At 43.2% G+C, this 25,447-nt stretch overlaps 1 protein-coding gene across 1 annotated transcript in view; it reads right to left on the bottom strand.

Annotated features, from left to right (window-relative positions):
• PRKD1 (protein kinase D1) overlaps nucleotides 1-25,447 on the bottom strand; it is a 277,377-nt gene that overhangs the window by 58,884 nt on the left and 193,046 nt on the right. Inside the window, exons 5-9 of the mRNA XM_082275698.1 lie at nucleotides 23,998-24,283; nucleotides 15,133-15,319; nucleotides 13,294-13,417; nucleotides 9,073-9,150; nucleotides 493-769 (exon numbers count right to left, since the gene is read on the bottom strand). Of these exons, the coding sequence (XP_082131824.1) occupies nucleotides 493-769; nucleotides 9,073-9,150; nucleotides 13,294-13,417; nucleotides 15,133-15,319; nucleotides 23,998-24,283 (952 nt within the window). The remainder of the gene's footprint in view (nucleotides 1-492; nucleotides 770-9,072; nucleotides 9,151-13,293; nucleotides 13,418-15,132; nucleotides 15,320-23,997; nucleotides 24,284-25,447) is intronic.

The following is a 25,447-nucleotide window of genomic DNA, read 5'->3' as shown; positions in this document are numbered from 1 at the left end:
TTGGTAGTAAAAGAATCTTGGAAAAGTAACCTGTGCAATACACAACTTGGAATATGAGCTGATGTAATTAACATTTTACCAATCTCTTTGAGCTCCATTCTGATATCACTCCGCCTGTGAGCCGACCTATACAGGAAGTAGCGGCTACGTGCAAGTAAGGGACGGCAGAGCCGGGACTCAGCAGAACCGGATCGGCCCGTGGATCGGTTAATTTTACTGATCCCCGATCCAGCTATTTTGGCAGTATCGGCGCCGATATCCGATCCTAATATCGGATCGGTGCATCCCCAATACATAGGTTGGCATAAGGCAACTAATTTTTTGCCAGGGTACACATAAGGAGGACAAACAAATGCTTCCTCAATACTTAGAGAGATAACATTGTAAAGGTTTAGTGTATAAGAATTAGTTCTCTGCCTTAACATAACCCAACATTTTACACACAAATATGAATGCTTTGGTAAAGATTTATACATTAAAATAAGGACATACGGTGTTGGCTACTTCCTCCATTTGCTCCCTTAGGATTGACTGGCATCAGTGCATGCTGTATGGCGATTTCCCACATTCGTGCCACTTCCATTCCCACACCGCTGTTTACCACGCTATTATTTCCAGGCTCAGGCGCTGGCTGTGGAAGAAGGCTTTCCCCCACATAATATACAATATTAGCAGTCGTAATTTCAAAGCAATGAGGATTTGCACCAGGGGGAAGCAAAGAAAGGTTTTTAGCAGGTTCCAGGCAGAGTATCTCAGAAAGGGGGATTTCCTGTTGAACAAGAGGATAAGGTAATTATGTTATGCAATTATATAAAACTCACTGAATTCAATCAAATGTTTAACCACTTTAAGACCAGGCCTTTTCTGACACTTTTTGTTCGCAAGTAAAAATTTGTATTTTTTGCTAGAAAATTACTTCGAACCCCCAAACATTACATTTTTTTTTTAATTATTTTTTAGCAAAGACCCTAGAGAATAGAGTGGTGGTAGTTTTTTTTTTTTACCTCACACACTATTTGTGCAGCGTTTTTTCCAATGCAATTGTTAAGGAAAAAATACTTTAATCAATTTTACTGCAAAAAAAAAAAAAAACAACAATCTTTAACCATATTTTATGGAGAAATATAAAAGGTAATGTTACTTTGAATAAATAGATACCCAACATGTCACTCTTTAAAATTGTGCATGCTTGTGGAATGGTGAGAAATTCTAATACTTAAAAATCTCCATAGGTGATGCTTGAAACATTTTTACAGGTTACCAGTTTAGAATTACAAAAGGAGGCTTCGAGCTAGAATTATTGCTCTCGCTAGAAAGTTTGTGACGATCTCACATGTGTGAAACGAACACAGTTTACATGTGTGTGCACGACCTATGTATGCATTAACCTCTGTGCGCATGCATGGGGACAGGGGCGTTAATAATTTTTTTTATTTTTTATCTTATTTTAAACACTGCCGCTATATCCCCGGAAAGCCGCTTCAAAACCGAAACATATACATATTATATATTCACGCACATACACAGTATCTCACAAAAGTGAGTACACCCCTCGCATTTTTGTAAATATTTTATTATTTCTTTTCATGTGACAACACTGAAGAAATTACACTTTGCTACAATGTAAAGAAGTGAGTGTACCGCTTGTACAACAGTGTAAATTTGCTGTCCCCTCAAAATAACAACATACAGCCATTAATGTCTAAACTGCTGGTAACAAAAGTGAGTACACCCCTAAGGTAAAATTTTCCAGCACTGCCTTAACCCTCTTGGGCACGGAGTTCATCAGAGCTTCACAGGTTGCCACTGGAGTCCTCATCCACTCCTCCATGACGTCATCATGGAGCTGGTGGTTGTTAGAGACCTTACGCTCCTCCACCTTCCGTTGAGGATGCCCCACAGACTCTCAATAGGGTTTGGGTCTTGGAGACATGCTTGGCCAGTCCATCTTTCGCAAGGCAGTGGTTGTCTTGGAGGTGTGTTTGGGGTTGTTATGTTGGAATACTGCCCTGTGGCCCAGTCTCAGAAGGGATGGGATCATGCTCTGCTTCAGTATGTCACAGTACATGTTGGCATTTATGGTTCCCTCAGTAAACTGTAGCTCCCCAGTGTCCGCAGCACTTATGCAGCTGCAGACCATTACACTCCCACCACCTTGCTTTACTGTAGGCAAGACACACTTGTCTTTATACTCCTCACCTCCTTGCCACCACGCACGCTTGACACCATCTGAGCCAAATAGGTTTATCTTGGTCTCATTGGACCACAGGACATGTTTCAGCAATCCATGTCTTTAGTCTCTCTTTAGCAAACTGTTTGCTGGCTTTCTTGTGCATCATCTTTAGAAGAGGCTTCCTTCTGGGACGACAGCCATGCAGACCAATTTGATGCAGTGTGCGGCGTATGCTCTGAGCACTGACAGGCGGACCCCCCATCCCTTCAACCTCTGCAGCAATACTGGCAGCACTCATACCTCCATTTGCTAAAGACAACCTCTTGATATGTCGCTGAGCACGTGCACTCAACTTATTTGGTCGACCATGGCAAGGCCTGTTCTGAGTGGAACCTGTCTTGTTAAACTGCTGTATGATCTTGGCCATTGTGCTGCAGCTCAGTTTAACCACTTGCCGACCGCCGCACAACTATCTACGTCGGCGGTCAGCCCCTCACAGGCCAACTGACGTAGGTCTACGTCGCTTGCTTGTGAGGGTCTAGGGAGCGAGCGCGCGCCCCCGGAGGCGCGCTCCTGCGTGGTCACGGACCCCCCCCGCGCATGTGACCGGCGGACTCGATGTCCGCAGGCCACTCTGCGATCGGCGGGGGAGAGGGAGAAAGTCAGGCAGCTTGTGTAAACAAGCTGCCTGTCATTCTCCTCGGTGTAAAGACACTGATCACACGGATCTACTATGTAGATCCGTTGATCAGTGTCCTTACAGCTCAAGCCACAGCCAATCACAGTAGAAAGCACGCCCCTAGGGACACACACAGCCCCTCCCTCCCAAATAAAGTTAACCCCTTCACTACCAGTGTATTTTTACAGTAACAGTGCATATGTATAGCACTGATTACTGTAGAAATGTCACTGGTAACCCCAAAAGTGTCAAAAATGTCAGTCAAGGGTCCGATCTGTCCGCCCCAATGTCGCAGTACCGCAAAAAAAAAAAAAAAAATCGCAGATCGCCGCTATTACGCGTTAAAAAAAAACAACAAAAATTACAAAAATCTTTCCCTTTGTTAGTAAACGCGATAACTTTTGCGCAAACCAATCAAAATACGCTTTTTGCGATTTTTTTTACCAAACATAGGTAGCATAAAACAAATTGGCCGAAAATGTTAAAAAATTTTGATTTTTACATTTTTTTTGGGGGGAATTTCATATAAAAAAAAAATGTGAAAAATATTGTTATTTTTGCTAAATTGACGCTCTTTTTTTTGTTTATAGCGCATGATCAAAAAATAGCACAGGTGATCAAATACCACCAAAAGAAAGCTCTGTTTGTGGGAAAAAAGGACGCCAAATTCGTTTAGGTACAGCGTCGCACGACCGCGCAATTGTCCGTTAAAGTCACGCAGTGCCGAATCGCAAAATACCCCCTGGTCGTTTAGCAGCCAAATCCTCTGGGGCTTAAGTGGTTAAGGGTCTTGGCAATCTTCTTAAAGCCCAGGCTATCTTTATGTAGAGCAACAATTCTTTTTTTCAGATTCTCAGAGAGTTCTTTGCCATGAGGTGCCATGATGAACTTCCAGTGACCAGTAAGAGTGAGAGCTATAACATCAAATTTACCACACCTGCTCCCCATTCACACCTGAGACCTTGTAACACTAACGAGTCACATGACACCGGGGAGGGAAAATGGCTAATTGGGCCCAATTTGGGGTATACTCACTTTTGTTGACAGCGGTTTAGACATTAATGGCTGTGTGTTGAGTTATTTTGAGGGACAGCAAATTTACACTGCTATGCAAGCTGTACACTCACTACTTTACATTGTAGCAAAGTGTCATTTCCTCAGTGTTGTCACATGAAAAGATATAAAAAAAATATATATACAAACATGTGAGGGGTGTACTCTCTTTTGCAAAATACTGTATAGCCAATAATAAATCTCCTGGACCAGAACAATTTCCTGATGAATTTTTTAAGTTGACTCAGGAAAATAGTGCCCTGATCATTACTATCTTGTGTAATACTATGCGGAAGACTCCTTCCTAAAAAGGTAGAAGACCTCACAGCACCAGCATCTTATAGACTGTTTTCACTTTTAAGTGTGGATGTTAAATTTTTCTATAAAAAAAAGGACAGCTTCATGTGTGTCTGACCTTTTTCCAACTCGTATAGAGAATTACCCCAATCAAGGCTTGTTAAGGGGAGGTCTGCCTTTTCTAATATTTGCAATTATATCTGTCTCGTGAAACATGTTAAGACCAAGCATATGTCTCGTGAAATATGCTAAGACCAAGCAGGGAAGTTCTAGCTTTAGTGCAGAAAAAACAAAAAGCATGATAAAATTGCCTTTAACTGGTTGTTTCAAGTTATGGCGAATATGGGCTTTTTAGGTAATATTTTGGATTTTATCCAGAAAATGTAGTATTCCCCCTAGGCTAGGATCAAAATATGATTTATCAGAAATTATTTAATTGAAGGGCACCTGACAAGTGTACCCACTTTTGCCACTTTATTATAGCTAATAATTCTCCTATCCATATCCTTATGTGCATATCTTTAATTTAGGTCATTTTTGAAGGGGAAAAAAAAAAACAAGAAAATAGATTAAAACTGTATTATTTGCAGATGACGTATTGATATTTTCGTTCCAGCGGGAATGGGATTTTCTAGAGATTCAGGACATATTTGGACAATATAGCAGATTTTCAGACTTCCGTGTAAATTTGAACAAATGTTAAATATTGCAAGTTACATCCACACACCATAGAAAATGTGTACAAAATACTCTGTTGAAGTGAAATATTGTATTCTATGTATTTGGGAATAAAGATTGTTCAGACACAATCTTCACTGTATGTTCTAAAATTATTCACCATTGATAAATAAGGTAAAGCAGAAGAATTGAAGACATGGGCCAACCTTCCACTTTATTTGGGAAAGGCCATCTTATTAAGATCATGAGTTTAGCTCTTTACAAACATTATCTAGTCTTCTTAAGCATAACGATATGAGTTTATTAACAAAGGCTATGACTAGGTTTTTATGGCATGTAAGAGACCACGAGTATCTATATCCACTCTTTATTGTCTTGGTCTTTCAAATATCAGATATGCATTGGACCGGCTAACATTGTCACCAGGGTATTCTAATTGAGATACGGATAACAAGAATCTTCCTGGAATCCTTCTACTTTAATGCATACTAAGATATGAAATTTGCTTCAGTTTGAAAACAACCCTGCTTTATAACGATACAATAATAGCTTGAAGAAAGCAGAGGAAAAAACAAGAAATGTACCCCTATCTATCAAAAATCTGCCAATCCAGGATAATTGTTAGAAAGGCTTTGCCGGAAGACAAGTTAATATCCCTGTTCCACGAACCTCCCAAAGAAAAGGAGCGTTAGCGCGTTCTAACATGTGCGCGAACCAATATGCGCGATGCATCCTGTGACAGATGAAGGCGCCAAATGGGCTATGCAAGCTGGATCTGCTCCTAGGATCAGTGCGGTCTTGTCTACAGCGTTCTGTGATTGTCCTGTTCCCTGCTACCTGCATCTGCTCTTGAAATTCTGACCCGGCTTGCCTCTGACTATTCCTGCTTTCCGCTGCACGTCCACTGGCACTCGTGCGACTCTTCTCTCTCGGCGCCACTTGTTTACTCTATCAGGGGCTCCGAGTCAGAGTTGTAATAAAGGCCTTCCTCTGCATAACCAGACTCTACCCACCAGGTACGTGACAGTAATCTATCATTTCCACAAAGCAGAGATTATGCAGCTTTTCAACCTTGAGGCAGAATGGACTGATCACAGCATGCCAACTGTACTACAGTAGTAGCCATTCTTTGTAGTAAAATCAAAGGACTTCCACAGCATGTAATATCCCAAAGCAACACTAGCTCGATTACTTTTTGCCTAGAGTATGTTTGGCGTGAAAATAATTATGCTTTCAGATCTGCTTTTTTGGATGAGTTGATCAGTACTAGTAGTTATTCTATATCTTATATATATCTTATATACTTTATCTTAGATACTTTATCTAAATCAGTAAGAAAATTAAAGCTTAAAACACTGGTGTGCAGATTGTCTGCATGAAAGCTTGGTGGAAAAACTGTTTTGCGCACTACACTACTACTTCTCTAGCCATGTGACAATTCAGCTTACAATTCACAAGAAACTATCACTAACGCTAGATATACAGTATCTCACAAAAGTGATCACACCCCTCACAATTTTTGTAAATATATTATATCTTTTCATGTGACAACGCTGAAGAAATGACACTTTACTACAATGTAAAGTAGTAAGTGTACAGCTTGTATAACAGTGTAAATTTGCTGTCCCCTCAAAATAACTCAACACACAGCCATTCATGTCTAAACCGCTGCAAACAAAAGGGAGTACACCCCTGAGTCAAAATGACCAAATTGGGTCCATTTAGCCATTTTCCTCCCTGGTATTATATGACTCGTTAGTGTTACCAGGTCTCAGGTGTGAATGGGGAGCAGGTGTGTTAAATTTGGTGTTATCGCTCTCACTCTCTCATACTGGAAGTTCATCATGGCACCTCGTGGCAAAGAACTCTGAGGATCTGAAAAAAAAAAAAATAATCGTTGCACTGCATAAAGATGGCCTAGGCCATAAGAAGATTCCCAAGGCCCTGAAATTGAGCTGCAGCACGGTGGCCAAGACCATACAGTGGTTTAACAGGGCAGGTTCCACTCAGAACAGGCCTCGCCATGGTTGACCAAAGACACTGAGTGCAAGAGCTCAGCGTCATATCCAGAGGGTGTCTTTGGAAAATAGACGTATGAGTGCTGCCAGCATTGCTGCAGAGGTTGAATGGGTGGGGGGAGTCAGCCTGTCAGTGCTCACACCATATGCTGCACACTGCATCAAATTGGTCTGCATGGCTGTCGTCCCAAAAGGAAGCCTCTTCTAAAGATGGTGCACAAGAAAACAGCAAACAGTTTGCTGAAGACAAGCAGACAAAGGACGTGGATTACTGGAACCATGTCCTGTGGTCTAAAGAGACCAAGGTAAAACTTATTTGGTTCAAATGGTGTCAAGTGTGTGCGGCAGCAACTAGGTGAGGAGTACAAAAACAAGTGTGTCTTGCCTACAGTCAAGCATGGTGGTGGGAGTGTCATGGTCTGGGGCTGCATGAGTGCTGCCGGTACTGGGGAGCCGCAGTTCATTGAGGGAACCATGAATGCTAACATGTACTGTGTCATACTGAAGCAGAGCATGATTCCCTCCCTTTGGAGACTGGCCACTGCCTTGCTAAAAGAAGCCGAGAGTAAAGGCAATGGACTGGCCAAGCATGTCTCCAGACCTAAACCCTATTAAGCATCTGTGGGGCATCCTCAAACGGAAGGTGGAGGAGCGCAAGGTCTCCAACATCCATCAGCTCTATGATGTCGTCATGGAGTAGTGTAAGAGGACTCTGATGGCAGCCTGTGAAGCTCTGGTGAACTCTATGCCCAAGAAGGTTAAGGCAGTGCTGGAAAATAATGGTGGATTGACACTTTGGGCCCAATCTGAACACTTGGGGTGTACTCACTTTTGTTGCCAACAGAATAAACATTAATGGCTGTGTGTGGAGTTATTTTGAGGAGACAGCAACTTTACACTGTTATACAAGCTGTACACTCACTACATTACATTGTAGCAAAGTGTAATTTCTGAAATCTAGATTTCCAAGAAACTAAGCCATTATCTCTCACAAGCAGGGCTGCCAACTGCCTGAATTTTCATGGACACTTTGCCAAAAAAACACCCAGATTTTTCTGGTTTATAAAAGTCTGAAAACCAGTGTCTGGCTGCGGCTGTCAGTGCAGTAGGTCTACGACCCTCTCACAGTGTCCAGGCACCATTTGCCCCAGCATGAAAAGGATGGAGGTGGTACCACATGCCCCCCCCCCTCTCCTTCCAAACCTTCCCCCACCATAGTAATATATAATCAGAATATCAGAATAACCTAACCTGAAGATGATTGGAGGTTCTTTGGAAGTTTCTTTAAGTCCAGTATGCAAAGGCATTAATTTGTAAATGCTAGTCTAAATAGGTAACTTTCATGAGATGGCTGCCTGGAAGTGCTAAATATTAAGCAGAATTCACCAGGCACTCAGCAAGTTTTGCAGTGGTTTACAGGCCAATGCCAGTGAATTGTAGCTTAGATTTACACAGTAAAAATTAAACTGCAAGCACTTGCAGTCATTAAAAAATTTTCATAGAAAAAAAACATGGAGACTACCATAGTTGACTTCTATCATCACCCTTCACAGGAGTTCAAGATTATAAAATATTAACAGACATTTTCTTCAATCTTTTAAGGGCCACATACATATACAATAAGGATATAAGTGTATGTACACCCATCCAAATAATTAAAATCAGGTGTTTTTAGTGAACAGTACTTTTTAAGTTAAAGCACGCAGTACAAAAACATTTTAGACAATTATGCACTTATGACCCATAGAAATCTAGTTCTTCTTGAAGAAATCCTTCTCAGAATAGCAGAGGCTGTTATAAATAAAAAGGGGGGTGCAATGCTTTTAAATTAGAAAGGCCTGAATGGTGATCAGTGCATATACAGTGCCACAGACCTCTGCACTTATCTTTGGGGAAAAAGTCTAAAGCCAAGTTGTAGACTTCATTAACATCCTATTATTTCCTTGTGTGATTTCAGGTACACCTGCTATTCATGCAGACACACGCCTGCAGAGCTCTGCGTGATCATATGTGCACCTGTCATATGAAACATAGTGCAGATGGCAATTGGGACTGTTCAACTTCCAAATACTGCTTATGTTGTCTGCTAGGAAGTAATTTTTAACTGCTTGACAACAGAAATCAAACCTTCTCCCCCTTCCCCTATAGTATGTCAGTGTAAACTTCTCCATTACCTTGTAGTATTTGCTTCCAGTATCATTCTGAAATAAGGTTATACACTTGCTGTCCAGTCTCCAGTAATGCCTCTTTCTCTGCCAAAACAAAGAGACAAAAAATTAAAGATAAAATGTTTTACATTAGCAGATTTGTTATATTAGTTTGAGCATTTAGCCGTGGTTCACACTGAATGCAGCTTTGAAATTGAGCGCCTTCACTAGAAAGTGCGGAAAGTCAAAGCTGCATGTCAGTGCGACTTCAGGTGCGACCTAGCTGACATCTGTGCGACTGCATGTACAGATGTCTAGGCAAGTCACACCTGAAATCACCAAAAGTAGTGCAGGAACTACTTTTTCAAATCAGTGTAGCGTTGCGCCGATATGAACAGTTCCATTGTTGGCCATAGGTTGCGACTTGCCATGCAATTTGGCCAAATTGCATGACAAGTCGCATTGTTGTGAACGTGGACTTAAAGCACAACCACAGTTCAAACATTTTATTTTAGACAGACTGAAATAGGATTAGAACCTCGGGTTTAAATTACCATCTGTGTGTTCCCTACTAGGGAACTTTCAAGACAAGTTGTGTGGGGGAATATCTCCAACAGGGAGGCAGACAATTTTTCTTTAGAGTACAGGGTCTGAAACCATGACTAGGGATGAGTTCCAGCATGTTTTAACAAGACTCTAAAACCTGCTGGAGCTACCCCACCAGAAATCTGACAAAGTGGACATCCTAACGTAGGCAGAAGAGGCATTCCCCTCCCTGCAGCTACACATATGTAAGGGGCATGTATATGCGCAACTGTGAAGTGGAGAAAGCATCTGCCACCTATAATAGGCTGTCTACTTTGATAGCTCAGGCTGGTTTGGACTCTGAAAAATCACAGAGAAAAACAACAACCTGACTGAAATATTAAATTTTTTGACTTACCGTAAAATCCATTTCTCTGATGTTCATTGACGGACACAGCGCCTGATGCTTCTTAACCATTGGGTTATACTGCTCCCTACAGGAGTAGGACACTAGGCAGAAAAAAAGCTTGACTACGTCTTTGGGCAGTCCCAGGGGGTATACACCCACTCTCAGCTATAGGCACTTGGTTTTATTGCAAGCAGTATCAGAAGAAAGCTAACTCCACAGAGGGGTGGGTGCGGTGTCCGCCAATGAACATCAAAGAAATGGATTTTACGGTAAGTCAAAAATCCCATTTTCTCTTTAGTTCATTGATGGACACAGCTCCCGATTCTTCTTGACCATTGAGACTTCCCAAAGCAGTGTTAAACATGAGGGGTGGGAAAAACACCAGAAAAAAAAAAATTCCCAAGGCTAACCACTGCCAATCAGGTAACATAAAGCTCTATCATAAACAACTGGAGCTCACCTGAAAAACAGCACACCCTCAAAAAGGACCAGGTCCTCTAAACAGCAGCCTGCAAAACCTTGTGGCCAAAAGAAGCATCTGCAGATGCCAACACATCCACTTTATAAAAAACTATGTAAAAGTGTGCACCAACGACCAGGTTGCCCCCTTGCAAAGATGCGTCACCTACACGAGGACAGAAAGCCCAGGGGGAACTAGGCGCCCTAATAGAGTGCGCCTTGACAGGGAAAGGAGGAACCTGACCCTTGATGGACTAGGCCTTAACCGCCTTCTGTCTGATCCATCTGGAAATGGTCGGAGAGGAAGTGGACAACCCTTTGTGAGGTCCGCCCATGAGCACAATAGAGAGTCTGACTTCCTAAAAGACTCCGTAGCTGCCAGGTACACCCCAATTACCTGGGCCACATCCAAGGTAATTTCCTTCGGATGTTTAGGCCTGGGACACAGGGAAAGCAATACAATGTCTTCAGTCAAATGAAAGTCAGAGACCACCTTAGAAAGGAATGACTGACAGGGGCGAAGCACCACCTTATCCTTGTGAATAAGGTGAACGACAGGACAACGACGTCAGTTCCGACACCCTGCACGCAGAGGTGAAAGACACCAAAAAAAGGCCACCTTCTGGGACAGCGAAAGCAGGAAAAGCCCCTGAATATTTTCAAAGGGAGGCTTCTGTAGAGCTGAAAGCATCAAATAAAGATCCCAGGGCGCAATGGAGCCCGCATTGAAGGAACCAAATGTCGGACACCCTAAAGAAAGGTACGCACCAGGGAGTGTGTGGCCAAAAGGTCGCTGGAAAAAAAAAAAATGCAAAAGCTGATACCTGGCCCTTGATGGTACTCAAGGCCAATTGCTGTTCAAAACCCTGTTGAAGGAAGGCTAGGATCCGATCCACCGAGAGAAGAGGTGAGGATGAACCCCAAGAGACTCACACAATGTAATGTACGTCTTCCATGTACAACGATAGATCTTCCTAGAAGTAGATTTTCCTAGCTTTTAACAGTGTAGAAATCACTGACTCAGACAAACCTCTAACCTTCAGCACCTGGCATTCAACAGCCAAGTCCTCAAAGCCAGGGACTGTAAAGCATGGTGGAAGATTGGTCCCTGGGACAGCAGATCCTTCCTGAGAGGAAGTCCCCAATGAGCATCGGTGACCAGCCATACCAGATCAGTGTACCAAGACCGGCAAGGCCAGTCTGAAGCCACTAGAATGACTGGAAGCCTTTCTACCTCGATCCTGCATAGAAGTCGTGGCAGGAGTTTGAAAGGACTGGAACAAAATCGACAGCCCACCTTAGAATGCCGGCTACTTACTGAGCACCCAGGACACTTCTTGTGCCCCCCTTGGTAATTGACAGACCATGGCCGTGGCCTTGTCCGAGGTAGCTTTATTCAACATGGAAACCCGACGAGTCCGCTACAGGTGGGACCGTCCACCTTTTAAGTAGTTAATCCTAATAAGGATACTGCAAGGCAAAAACGCTTGGGGAACCACTGCATTTTAGACAGTAAGCGGAAAAAGGGGAACACCCTTGTCGCTTTGGAGGGCCTGTGGGTGGGACCAGCGCCTCAGACGAAGCATCAGCCGCCGCCTCCATTTTAAAATTTCACACACTGACACAAACAGTGCATCCAGAGGAGCAGAGGAATCATTTTTTGCTATCTGAGCGCTCAGGGTGCATAGACGCAGACCCAGCAGGGTGACTTATGTCCGCGGCAGCCGAAACAATTTCAGGATCTTATGTAACAATCACGGGTTAGCCACCGACTACAATCCCGCAAAGGGGATGCCCATCAAGGGCCCACAATGGACCTCCAAGCCCCTCCATAGAGGCCCACATAATAGGAAATAGCCCCCTGTGACACGGATGAGCAGGCAGGGTACCATGATGGTCCCGCAGTGCTAAAAAGGGGCAGGTGCCCCACACAATAATGGCAGCAAGGCTGTCGTAAAAAAATGAACTGCCCTCACAGCGCCACCCCTTCCAAAGGATGCGCCAAGCTGACCGCACGGCCTAGCAGGCCGCAAGCCGTGGTTTACATTTTTGTGGGCGCCCAGCCACCTGGACGCGAGCCCCAGCAGAGCCATCCACCCAGGGACAGCGGAGGGGAAATGCCCAAACAGGAAGCAGTGGCTTCAGCCACCCTCACAGGGGCCGCCCCACATAGTTTCCGACCAGTAGGCCGCAAAGATCCACAGTGACCACCGAAAGTTTAGAGGGGCTGGGGGAAAGGAGAGGAACCAGGGAGGGGCCAACGTCCACCCCAAAACCCTCCAGGAGTAGAGGGGGGGTGGCTACTTACCATACCAGGAACAGAGTGGGCACCACTCCATCTGAATGTGAATGGCTGTCGGCCAGGAGGAACCCTGCAGCTCAGAGGCCAGGTTGTATGCGCCCTCACGAGATGTTTACCTCGCGGGCCAGCCCCCGTCCAGTGGGGCTATGTCGCGGTAGACCTAGCGCAGAGCTGAAGCCTGCGTGTACTCGCTGGCCAGACTGTAGGGACCCTCTGGATCTAGATTATCCCGCCTGTTGCCCAGTCCGGTAATTGATTGTAGAGTGAACAGGAACAAAATAACAAAGATAGGAAAAAATTCCATTTAAAAAGAAAAAAAGTGGCTATAGCTGAGAGTGAGTGTATACCCCCTGGGACTGCCCATAGACATAGTCAAGCTTTTTCCTGCCTAGTGTCCTCCTCCTGTAGGGGTCAGTATAACCCAATGATTAGCAAGAATCAGGAGCTGTGTCTGTCAATGAATGAAAGAGAAATATTAACTACTCCCCACTCCAAAACTAACAAAAAACTGGCTGGAGTTAGCTTTTTAATAATAAAATACATCAAGTCTCACCATAGTATCTTTACTGGTGTAATGCACCATCCAGCCTTCCTTCATAACACTGCTGCTTTTCCGCTTTGTGTGTTTGACAGACTGAACCACTCTCATCAAGGGAATGTTATTACTGGCTGAAGGGCTGAAGAAAATAAAATACTGAAATTAACATTTATTATTATTATTCAGGATCTATATAGGAACTTTAATACACTAGGAATCAGCCTGCATTGCTTATCTTTGTGAGCACAACAGCAGTACTCTCATTGCTGAGCAAGGTTTCATTCTACTCTCCATGTCATTACAGTAATGATGATACACATATGATAGTATTTGACTGGACTTCTACTTTAAAACTATCTAAACCAAAACCTGCTCCCACCCCCGTTCTAAGCTCTATACTAAACTACCCTGTAGAGGAAATCTGTCTATGACTGGACACTCAGGTCCAATCACATGATCTCCCCAGTGGCTGACTTCAGTAAACAGGAGAGATTGTCGACGTCACCCATAGACTCACTATGGGGAATCCATTGTTGGCAATCCCTTCTCTACCCTGAAGCCGTAACTATAGACATCTTTCTTCTACAGGGTAGTAAGTATAGGACCTAGAATGGGGGTGATAGCAGGTTTAAGTTTATTTGACCGGACTTCTACATTACCTTCCTACATAAAAAAAAAAAAAAGTATAAGTGCTGACCACAGCAAACAATCAAACATTACTTTAGGAACCCAATGCAGGAAATGAACACCAAGAAACAGACTGATTGCCATCGGTAAACCTACACATTTTCACTTCCTTCAGTAGTTGTAAAGCACCAGTAAGAAACGTATTGCCTAGATGGTTTAAAGATATGTATGTACAGTCAAGCAGCAGGTTTGGATGTTGTCAAATGGTCACAAACACCTTTAGATGACATAAAATGTCAGACTATGATGCCACCTCTAATTTCTGTCTTTTAACCCATTAATCCAGTGGTCCTCAACCCTGGCCTACAGGGCCCACTAACAGGCCAGATTTGCAAGATAACTGAAATACATCCCAGGTGATATCATTTGCTGCTCAGTGATTGCAGTACTCTAGTCTGCATCTCCCCAAGGTAATACTTAAAATCTGGCCTGTTAGTGGGCCCTGAGGACCGGAGTTGAAGACCACTGCATTAATCCATAGACCAGCTGGAACACTAGCTAGAATTACATTTCCTTCCACTGCACAGTAAACTGCTTTGCCAGCTTGGACAGCTTTAGTAAATCTGCATGGGTACAGCAATGTTCTTCACATGGGAAAAATGTATGGCACCACAGTAGCCAAATTTGCCGCCTGACTATGTAAACATGTCCCCAAATGAGAGTTCAATACCTAGCTTGGCTAAAATTTTATTCTCAGGATTAAGTTAATTAAATTTCAGAAGCATTAGTATACATTTCTTTGTTAAACTGTTAACCTTTTCTTGAACCAATATAGCCTACAACCACCTACTGATTTATCCTATCCCAGACATAGCACCCAAATCTGTCTGATTAAATGCTGCCTGGATTTCAAAAGATGTACTCTCTACTTTTTTTTTTTAGTAAGTACATTTCTCGATCTTAAAACCGTATGCACGGTCTAAACTAGTATGGATATTCTCACTATCACTAGTGGTTCCGATAAGCCATATATTACTACAATAAAAAATATCTTTCCATAGCTAATTTCCACAAGTAATGACCTTGGAGGATCTCTAGAATAGAACCAATTTAATCTTATACTGTACTGAGCAACAGCTAGGTATGCCCAAAGTTTTTTGTTTCATCTATTTGTACTGTTCAGTGTTTTAGCTTTTGTTACTGAAACCACATGCGGCTGTTGCATACCTGATCATACGGTCTGAAGTGTCTTGATCTTGGTCGGGGTCCTGCATGTCTCCATTCTCACTTTGGCATCCACTTCCACTGTCTGGTGTTAGAGGCTCATCAATGTCATCCATCGAACAGACTGGGTCATTCTCAGTGTCACTTAACTCCTCCATTAAAACATCATCTGCTCCGGGGCTCAGCAAATCTTCATATGCAGGAACATACAAAGTAGAAATAAGTCTTTAGGAAGGACATCACTCTAAACTATGCTAACACTTCTTGCTCAAAAGGAAAGCTTTATTACGATAAATATGAAAAAGATCGGCTTAATAAATAATTGTATTAGTATGTGCTAAAATTATATTAAACACTCTTTTTCAGCAGCTTATTCAAACACCTAATGAATTTAATCCTTGCCTATACTTTAGGCTGTGTCATGAACGAAGCCTTAAGTTTCTTGTTTTAGGATTGCTCCTTTCTCTTGCATTGTCCCATGGAGCCACCCTTTCAGGCATTGGACTAGATTTGTGTCTCCCTACATTGTGAACACCAATAAAAACCACACAGCCCCGTAAGTCTTGACAATACACTCCTCTACTCATCCCTGCTTCTGTCCCCAAGCTAAGAGACTGCCTCCAGACTGCATTGCATGCTGTTAACTTTTTCCTGTAAAGACCAGAAGTTTATGGAAGCAGGACTGAGAAAGCATGAACTAGCAGCATTAAAAGTTGTAAACTGCAAGTTCTAGAGCCAATTTTTAACAACTACTGAATATACTTGAGTATAAGTCGACTTTTTTAGCATTCTTTTTATGCTGAAAAAGCCCCCTCGGCTTATCCTCGAGTCACCGTCTCAATTACCTTTTAAAAATGGCGCAACCCGGCACAAACACGTCACTGCACACACGATGTCTGCCTGAGAATAGCCGAACGTGTACGGGCTTTCCCGAGCATCGACGGTGCATGCACGGTGATGTGTTGGCGCCGGGCGGCACTATTTTTAAATGTAGGGCGCCTCACCGACAAGTGAGACTCCTCCGCAGACCCTGCATTTCCTCATGCAGTGCTGCGGGCATGGTACAGGACATTCTCCTGTACCATCACCTGTGCCATGCCCGTACCATCACCTGTGCCATGCCCGTACCATCACCTGTGCCATGCCCGTACCATGATGACCTGTGCCATGCCCATACCATCACCTGTCCAATGCCTGAACCATCTCCTGTGCCATCTCCTGTACCATGCCCACAGCCATGCATCTCCTGTACCATGCCGGCAGCCCCTATTTTGTGTCTCGTGGTGGTCTAGTTTGGTCCAGTAGCTGCTGCATTTCCAAACCCTAGGCTTATACTCGAGTCAATAAGTTTTCCCACTTTTTTGTGGTAAAATTAGGTGCCTCGGCTTATATTCGGGTCGGCTTATACTCGAGTATATACGGTAGTCTACTGGGTAATGTTTATTTTATTGTGCTGTGTTAAGCTAATAAAAGCCAACAGTTTGATACTACATTAAAATGTATTAAAAACCTTGTTTCTATGAATATTTTTTTATTATATGAGACACAGGAACCATCATATTCGTTCACTGTTTGCAGGATACAATTTTGGTTTCTTTTCCATTTAACAACAAGGGATGATTTACAGTATAGTGCCTCCCTCCGAGGTACATTCAGTGTTGCCTCTACAAACTTTTCATCTGTACCCTCTTCTCATGCCAGCTGCCCAGTGAGACTAGGCATAGCAACATTTGCTTTGACCTGGTATCCTACACAACATGCCTTCTCCTGGTGTTCTGCTATAAATTAGGTTAATGTTTTTAAGCACAAATATTTGAATTTATTTAAAGCGGTAGTAAACTCAGACCCCCCCACACTTAAATTTCAAAGAAGTAATTTTCTTAAATCATTTTAAAACATTGCACTGCAAATACTGACGCCACATAGGATGTTTCTTAGTTTTATTTTTCTACTTTATGCATATGCTTTTTTCCGGGTGATAAGTGTTGTCTTCCGCGTCCAATGTGATAAAAACTTTTGCCCTTTCTCCTCCCTGTGCATTGTCTCATGCATGCGCAGCCATTATTAAGCCAAGCCTCGTTTTCACTGCTCTGTCCTGCGCTGTGCTTGCCACCTTTAAAACCCCTGTGAGATAGTGAGTCACATGGGGTTAAGACTGTGAATGGAAACTGAGTCTGGTGGAATCGCGGAGCTGACGCTGGGCAAGGAAAATGGCAACAAAACATAGCCTCGGCATGTCAGCACATGACTTGTGGCATGAAGAGTGTGCCGGAAAATTTGAAACAAGTGTGCATGCGCCGATGACGCAAGTGCAAAGAAAAGGACAGATTTCACTGAAATGAAAAAGGTAGGAAGGATTCTGCTCAGAGCAACCAGTTCACTGCTTTACAATGCTTGATATAGCGGAAAATGAACACGATAGTATTACTACTGCTTTAAAAAAGTTATCTTCCCTATCCAGTGCTGTTTTGTTCTTCCCTTTTGTCACTGAAGTCTTATTTCAATAAGTGTCCAGATAGAGGGTGAATAGCAGCACTAAAACTTTGAGACTTGCATCCAACAGCTAATTCTGTATATTTAGGCCTCTTGCACACAGGTGCACACAGGGCATTTTTACAGCCACTTTTACCAAGCGTCATTTTTTTTTTCTTTTTTTGCAGCTTAAAAAGCCTCCCCATGTTATTCTATGTGTCCATGAGCACATAGGATTTTAGGAGCTGTAAATGGCATAGGCGTTTTCAAGCTGCAAAAAAAAAAAAAAAAAAACCACAACCAAGGGCCAGCGCATTCTGAAGACTGTAAAAGCGGCTTAACTCTGGATATAGCATTAAGCCGCGTCAGTTGGGGTTTTTTTTTTTTTTGACAGTACCAATACCAGGAAAGAGCGGCTATAAAAATTGGATTTTTGTCTTACCGTAAAATTCTTTTCTCTGATGTTCATTGACGGACACAGCTCCAAATCTTCTTGACCATTGGCTTATAGGAGTACGACACTAGGCAGGAAAAAGATTTACCAAGCCTATTGGGCAGTCTCTGGGGTTATACTCCCACTCTCTGCTATAGGCACTCAGTTCTGTTAAAAGCAGTGTCAGAAGAAAGCCAACTCCACAGATGGGTGTGTGCTGTGTCCGTCAATTTACGGTAGTCAAAAATCCCATTTTCTCTTTCATTCATTGATGGACAGCGCCATATCTTCTTGACCAGTGGAATGTCCCAACGCAGTGTTAAACATGAGGGGTTGGAAAAAACACAGCAGAAAAGCCAATTCCCCAAGGCTAAACCTAGCCAACCAGGTAATGTGGAGCTCAACCAGGAACAACTAGAACTTGCCTGAAAAAAAAAAAAAAAAAAACATACCCCTTTAAGAGAACCAGGTTCTCTTAAACAGCAGCCTGCAAAACCTTGCGGCCAAAAGAAGCATCCAAAGATGCCAACACATCCACTTTATAAAACTTCGTGAAAGTGTGCAAAGACAACCAGGTGGCCACCTTGCAAACCATCACTGATGCCTGATGTAGGAAGGCCCAGGAAGCACTAAGCCCCCGAGTTGAATGAGCCTTAACAGGGAAAGTAGAAACCTGACCGTTGATCACAGCAGATGCAGCCAACCCTTTTCGAGGTCCGTCCGCAAGAACAGAGTATAATTTCCTAAAAGACTCTGTAGCCACCAGGTACACTCTAATGGCCCGAACCACATCCAGGAAATGCAAGGCTATTTCCTTAGGATGTTTAAACTTAGGACAAAGTGAAGGCAACACAATTTATTCATTCATATGGAAATCAGAAACAACCTTAGGGAAGAACAACTGACAAAGGCGAAGCACCCCTTTATCTCTATGAACCACCAGATAAGATGGACAGGGAAACGCCGCCAGCTCCAACGCCCAGCATGCAGAAGTAATAGCCACCAAAAATGCTAACTTCTGGGACAGCATAAGCAGGGGAATCTCCCAAATATTTTCAAAAGGAGGTTTTCGGGAGAACCAACAGCACCAAATTGAGATCCCAAGGAGGCAACAGAGACCGCACCGGGGAAGGCAAATGGCAAATCCCTTGATTAAAAGTGCGAACCAAGGAATGCGTAGCCAACGGACATTGAAAGAAGAGCGCCAAGGCCAAAACCTAGCCCTTGATGGTACCCAAGGCCAGACGCTGCTAGACCCCTCGTTGGAGGAAGGCCAAAATCCGAGCCACTGGAAAGGAGCGATGATGAACTCCCAGAGACTCACGCTATCCGCGGGAAAACGGAAAAAGTGGTGATGACCGACATATATTAGAATATGAAGGTAAACGTCCTTGATATTGATAGAGACCAGAAGATCCCCTTGATGAAGGGATGCCACTACCGTACGAATGGAATTTATTCTGAACTTCTGCACCAAGTGGTTAAGAGCCTTGAGGTCCAGGATTGAAATCCATTTCTCTGATGTTCATTGACGGACACAGCTCCTGTCAATCTTGACCATTGGGTTATACTGCCCCCTACAGAAGTATGACACTAGGCATAAAAAAAATTCTGGCTACATCCATGGGCAGTCCCAGGAGGTATAATCCCTCTCTCTGCTATAGGCACTCAGTTTTGTAACAAGCAGAGTCAGGAGAATAACTCCACAGAGGGGTGGGTGCTGTGTCTGTCAATGACCATCAGAGAAATGGATTTTACGGCAAGTCAAAAATCCCATTTTCTCTTTCGTTCATTGACTCACAAAGCTCATATCATTCTTGACCATTGGGACTTCCCAAACCAGTGTCAAACATAAGGGGTGGGAAACAGCACAAAATTCCCAAGGCTAAACAGTAGCCAACCAGGCGACAGGATCTCAACCAAAACAATTGGAGCCCACCTGAAAAAAAACAATACACCCCTCAAAAAGTTTCAGGTCCTCTTAACAGCAGCCTGCACAACCTTGCAGCCAAAGGAAGCATCTGCATATGCCAACACATCCACTTTATAAAACTTTGTAAAACTGTGCACCGACGACCAGGTAGCCGCCTTACAAACCTGCATCATTGACACTTGATGACGGAAGGCCCAGGAGGCACTAAGCGACCTAGTAGAATGCGCCCTGACAGGGAAAGGAGGAACCTGACCCCTGATGGAATAGGCCTGGATCACAGTCTGTCCCATCTGAAAATGGTTGCAGAAGAAGCAGACAACCCTTTGCAAGGTCCATCCATGAGCACAAATAGAGAGTCCGACTTCCTGAAAGACTCCGTAACTGCCAGGTACACCCTAATTGCCCGGATCACATCCAAGGCATGCAAGGCAATTTCCTTCGGATGTTTATGCCTGGGACACAGAGAAGGCAACACAATGTCTTCATTCAAATGAAAGTTAGAGACCACCTTAGGAAGGAATGACGGACAGGGGGGAAGAAGCACCTTATCCTTGTGAATCACCAAATAAGATGAGCGACAGGATAACGCCGCCAGTTCCGACACCCTGCGAGCAGAAGTGATAGCCACCAAAAAGGCCACCTTCTGGGACAGCATAAGCAGGGGAATCTCCCTTATATTTTCAAAGGGTAGGCTTCTGTAGAGTTGAAAGCACCAAAGTAAGATTCCAAGGTGGCAACGAAGCCTGCACTGGAGGAATCAAATGTCGAACACCCTGAAGAAAGGTATGCACCAGGGAGTGTGTGGCCAAAGGTCATTGGAAAAAGACCTCCAAGGTCGAGACCTGGCCCTTAATGGTACTCAAGGTCAAATTCTGTTCAACCCCCCGTTTACAGAAGGTTAGGATACAAGCCACCAAGCAAGAGTGAGGATGAACCCCAAGAGACTCACACCACGCAATGAACGTCTTCCACGTACGATGGTAGATCTCCCTAGATAAACCAGCTAAATAAATTAATAAATAAATTATCCTAACAAGAAAATTTTATAAAAATTGCATCAGCTGGTGGGCATTCCAATGTGTACCAAAAGATATAATAATAGTGCAAATAAATATAAGAAATCAATAAAGTGCAATTAATAGTCCATAATAAGTGAAATTATAAGGTGACTGTATTGGTAAAGCCCAAATATTTTCCTTGTGCAAAAAAGTCTTCCAGTCTTTAATCAAAGTGCATGTGTGCTCAGTGTTTAGAACTTTATCCACTGCATCTTTGTGACTGTAGGTGGCATAGGTTCCTTTTTCCACAGCGAGTATTGAAAACGTCACAGGAAGTGACAAAACACGTCAGTTTTGGAACGCGCGGCGTGACGTCAGCACGCAGCTTTGGAGTGAAAGCCGGGACACTCCGCCAGTAAAGCTGAGCACTGTCACAGTTACTGTAACCCTTTTTGCCTTTTATCCTATTTACCCATGGATGGGAAATAAACTCATTTAAACTTTAATACACTATTGGAGCAATCTTTTTTTCTATACCCTGGTCCCATTCTGGATGCGAGGAAAAGGTGAGGAGGAATCCACTACTACCTCATTACCACCTCATTACCAGGAGTGGCACAAGGGAACCTATCTTGGCCATGTGGGCCTACAAGCGTGATTGGTCTTAGTGCTATAAGGTACATAAGACCCATTACATCTGGTAAGTCGGAAAGGAGGGAAACACGGGGGTCCGACCATCCCAGGGTGGGACCCGTGTCCACCCCAAAACCCTTCAGGGGGAGAGGGGGGATAGCTACTTACCATACCAAGAACCAGGCGGGCACTGCTCCAGACAGAACCTCCTCGCCATTAAAAAGGGGGCTGTCGGCCAGGAGGAACGTTGCGATGCAGGCTGAAGCACTTAACTCGCAAGCCAGCCCCCGTCTGGTGGGGCTATGTCGTGGCCAACCTAGCGCGGAGCTGAGGTCTGCATGCGCTGGCCAGACTGGGGTGACCACTGGATCTAGATTATCCAGCCTGTTGTCGAGTCTGGCAGTTGATTGTAGATCTCACAGAAAAAAACAGGAGAAAAAAAGTATCTTAAAAGTGGCCAGTCCTTGCCTATAGCAGAGAGGAGGAATATACCTCCTGGGACTGTCTATAGGCATAGTCAGGTTCTTTTTCGGTCTAGTGTACTACTCCTGTAGGGGGCAGTATAACCCAAAGGTCAAGAAGATTAGGAGCTGTGTCCGTCAATGAACAAAAGAGAAATGTAGATTTGGCTGCATGTGCTCTGAAAAACGGCACACATGCATGGAATAATCACTGATAAGGAGACCGCACAGACTCAATAGGGGGACCGGGCACTTGCTGCTGGTCCACAACCAAAAGTGTCACAAATGGCAAATCTAGGTTAAATCCTAAAGGAGGAGAAAAGACTACAGGCATGCAGTCAAGACTCCCTGCTATTGGTGTTTTCCCCACCACACAGAAGGCAACAAAGCCTGGGTTCAGAGACTCCACAGAGTTTACAGCTCCAACCTCCATTTCTCACCTAAGCTACCAAGGAGTGTTGCCTAAGGACTGTTTCACACCAAATGTGGTGGGATTGCGTTGGACTGCTATTCCAGAGCAGTCCCACCACATGGACAAGGAAAAATGCCTTGTCTCCTATATGCCAAGTTCACACCACTGACTCCCACTGTCCTGCCAATCAAGTAAACTTTATGAGATGTCTGTGTGACAGTTTCCTATATTTTTTTTTTTTTAATAACTTTAACCATCATTGCTGCACTGATCTCAGCTGGACCACATTGATCCACAGACCCGCCCTAATGCATTGTCCTGTGCAGTGTGCACAAAGGCACACTAGTGGCCACCAAGGTTAAGTCAATGATAAACCGATCCAAAAACCTGCAAAACGAGTCCTAAGGTCTTAATAGACACCTATCTCTTAACGACAATAGCAGAAAACTGAGGCATACAAGGAGAGGGAAGGGTTATGCTAGGCTGTTGTACAGCTTTGATTGCCAGGGTTTGAACGTCCTGAAAGTGTCAGCAGTCAGCACAACTCTACTTCTCTGAATACCATTGTGAGTCCTGTAATGTACACTAAAGAAAAATGTCAACAATGTGACAGCCCTAAAATGGCCAATGCCATCCATTATAGCTTTAGGATAACTGTATACATGAATCAGGGAAGGCTAAACCACTAAATTAAATTGTACAGCCTAGATTCCTGCTAGTGTAAAGTCACTAATGGTAACATCTTCTCACCTAAAATATTCATTAGAGGGAGACAGATGTAGATGTGCTGTAAGGTGTTACCACTGCAATTATGATAAGATATACAGGAATCTTCACTATTATCTAGTATCCCCACTCCTGTCTGTGATGGACAGCCTGGTATTGAGTATGGGGTAAACGGTTGGGCACACGAGAGAGACAGGGCGCACTGAACTAGTGCATTATCTCACGACCAAAATATTTATTGAATAAAAATTGCTAAGTATTATACTCACAAGCCCACTATAATAAAAAGCTCATAAGTCCACTTAAAAAAATTAGCCAATCTATTGGACCATCATCTTCTGTGACTTAAGTTGACAAAATTATGGATGAAACTATGCTGGAGAGCTTTTTATAATAGTGGACTTGCGAGTTTAATACTTTTTTTTCACTTTTTATTCAATAAATATTTTGGTCGTGAGACAATGCACTAGGTCGGTGCACCCTGTGTCTGTCTTGTGTGGTTTCAGTGTTCCAGACTCTACAGTCTTTGAGGGCAGCAAGATCGTACTTATCCACATAGAACCAGGATGGAGATTTAGCCCACTCATTGGGAGTACACAGAAACTTTCCAAGCACAGGAGATACTGTGTTTGTAAACTGTTGGGCACCAATATTAACATGTGATGTACATACGGAAAGAAAGCACAGTATACACTGCAGAACATAAACTGGGCTATGGTGACAAAACTTTACACAATTATCACATTAGCACTATAAAGTCTATGCTGCGTATATAAAAACACAATCTTAGAAAAACATACCTCCATTTATTGCAACTTCCCCAAGGCAATTGGCAGGCACTTTAGTTGCACACCGTTTGTGGCAGTTGAATTTGCAGTCTTTGCATTGTTGTCCTTGCCGGAAAAGACCCTTTAACAATTTCTTGCAATACTGGCATACTGTTGGTCGCGTGTATGAGTGGATAACAAAGGTGTGAGGCACTTTGACCTTGGTAAGGAGGATCTTGTCCAATTCTATGGGGCGACCAGCATAGGGCTGGCTACTGAGCCTCTTCTCCCGCATAAAAGGCTCTGATGGTGATTTTTGCTGTGCACAGAATAGGTTTAGTTAAAGACCACACAAAAATTTCAACATGCATCAAGTATACAAAACATAATAGTCAATGGTGTAAAAATAGATTTTCAACATATTTGCCATCTCAACACGCTTGGTTCAAACTCTATCTGGTAAAACTTAATCTGTAAGGCTACGTTCACATCTTGGCGTTGCTATTTACAGGCGTTTTTATGGGCGTTTTTGTGCAGGCATTTTTAGATTGACAAGTGACCAAAGGAAAAAAATAAAAACGCCTGTAATCTGCCCAAAAAGAAGCTCATGTACTTTTTTGAGCGTTGGGTGTTTTGCTTAAAACGTCAAAACGCTCAGATGTGAAGAGGGGCCATTGAAATGCATAGGATTTGTCTTGTTGGGTGTTTTTTTTTTTTTTAGCTGATCTGAGAGCAGAAAAACGCCCCAAAAATGCCTACATGTGAACTTAGCCTAAGGCTGAACACTGGACGTTTTTACAGCGGCTGTTTTTGGCATCATATGTTTTTTTCTGCAGCCAGTAAACTCCCCAGCATGTTATCCTATGTGTCCATGCACATATAGGCTGTTATCAGCAGTTTTTGGAAAGGGCGTTTCCTGGCTGGGAAAAAAAAGAACTAGTGAGCTTTGAGAGGAGTTTTTCAGCTGTAAAAAGCTCTAACTGATAAAAGCTTAAAAACGCTAAAAAACGTGGCTATTCTGCATTAACGTTTTTCATCGATAAGCTTTTGAGGAAGTATAGTTTTTCTAAAAAAAAAAAAAAAGCTAAAAAACTCGCTACAGCTGAAAAAAAAAAAAAGCTAAAAACCGCTAGAAAATGCTGAAAAATCCTTTCTACAGCTTTCTACTGGCGTTTTGATAACGTCCAGTGTGCAAGAGGCCTAAAATTGTCCTTTGCTCTATATACATTTGACACTGGTATTATAAAAAGCACCCATAGTGTGCCACAGGTATAGTACAAAAAAAAACACGATAGACACTTTAGAGTATACAATTTTACACTGTAGAGTTATCTGCTGTGGGCACTCACATAAGAACACATTGGGAGTTGTAGTAGTGTAAATCACCAATGACACTAATGGGCCATACACACTATAAGATTTTCTGAAGACTTTTTCCTTTAGATTTACCAAAACCAGATAATATGAGATCAAACCTAAACAC

Source organism: Pelophylax lessonae, assembly GCF_965119305.1.
Source record: "Pelophylax lessonae genome assembly, chromosome: 13".
Lineage (NCBI taxonomy): Eukaryota > Metazoa > Chordata > Amphibia > Anura > Ranidae > Pelophylax > Pelophylax lessonae.
This window is presented reverse-complemented; position numbering and strand designations above follow the sequence as displayed.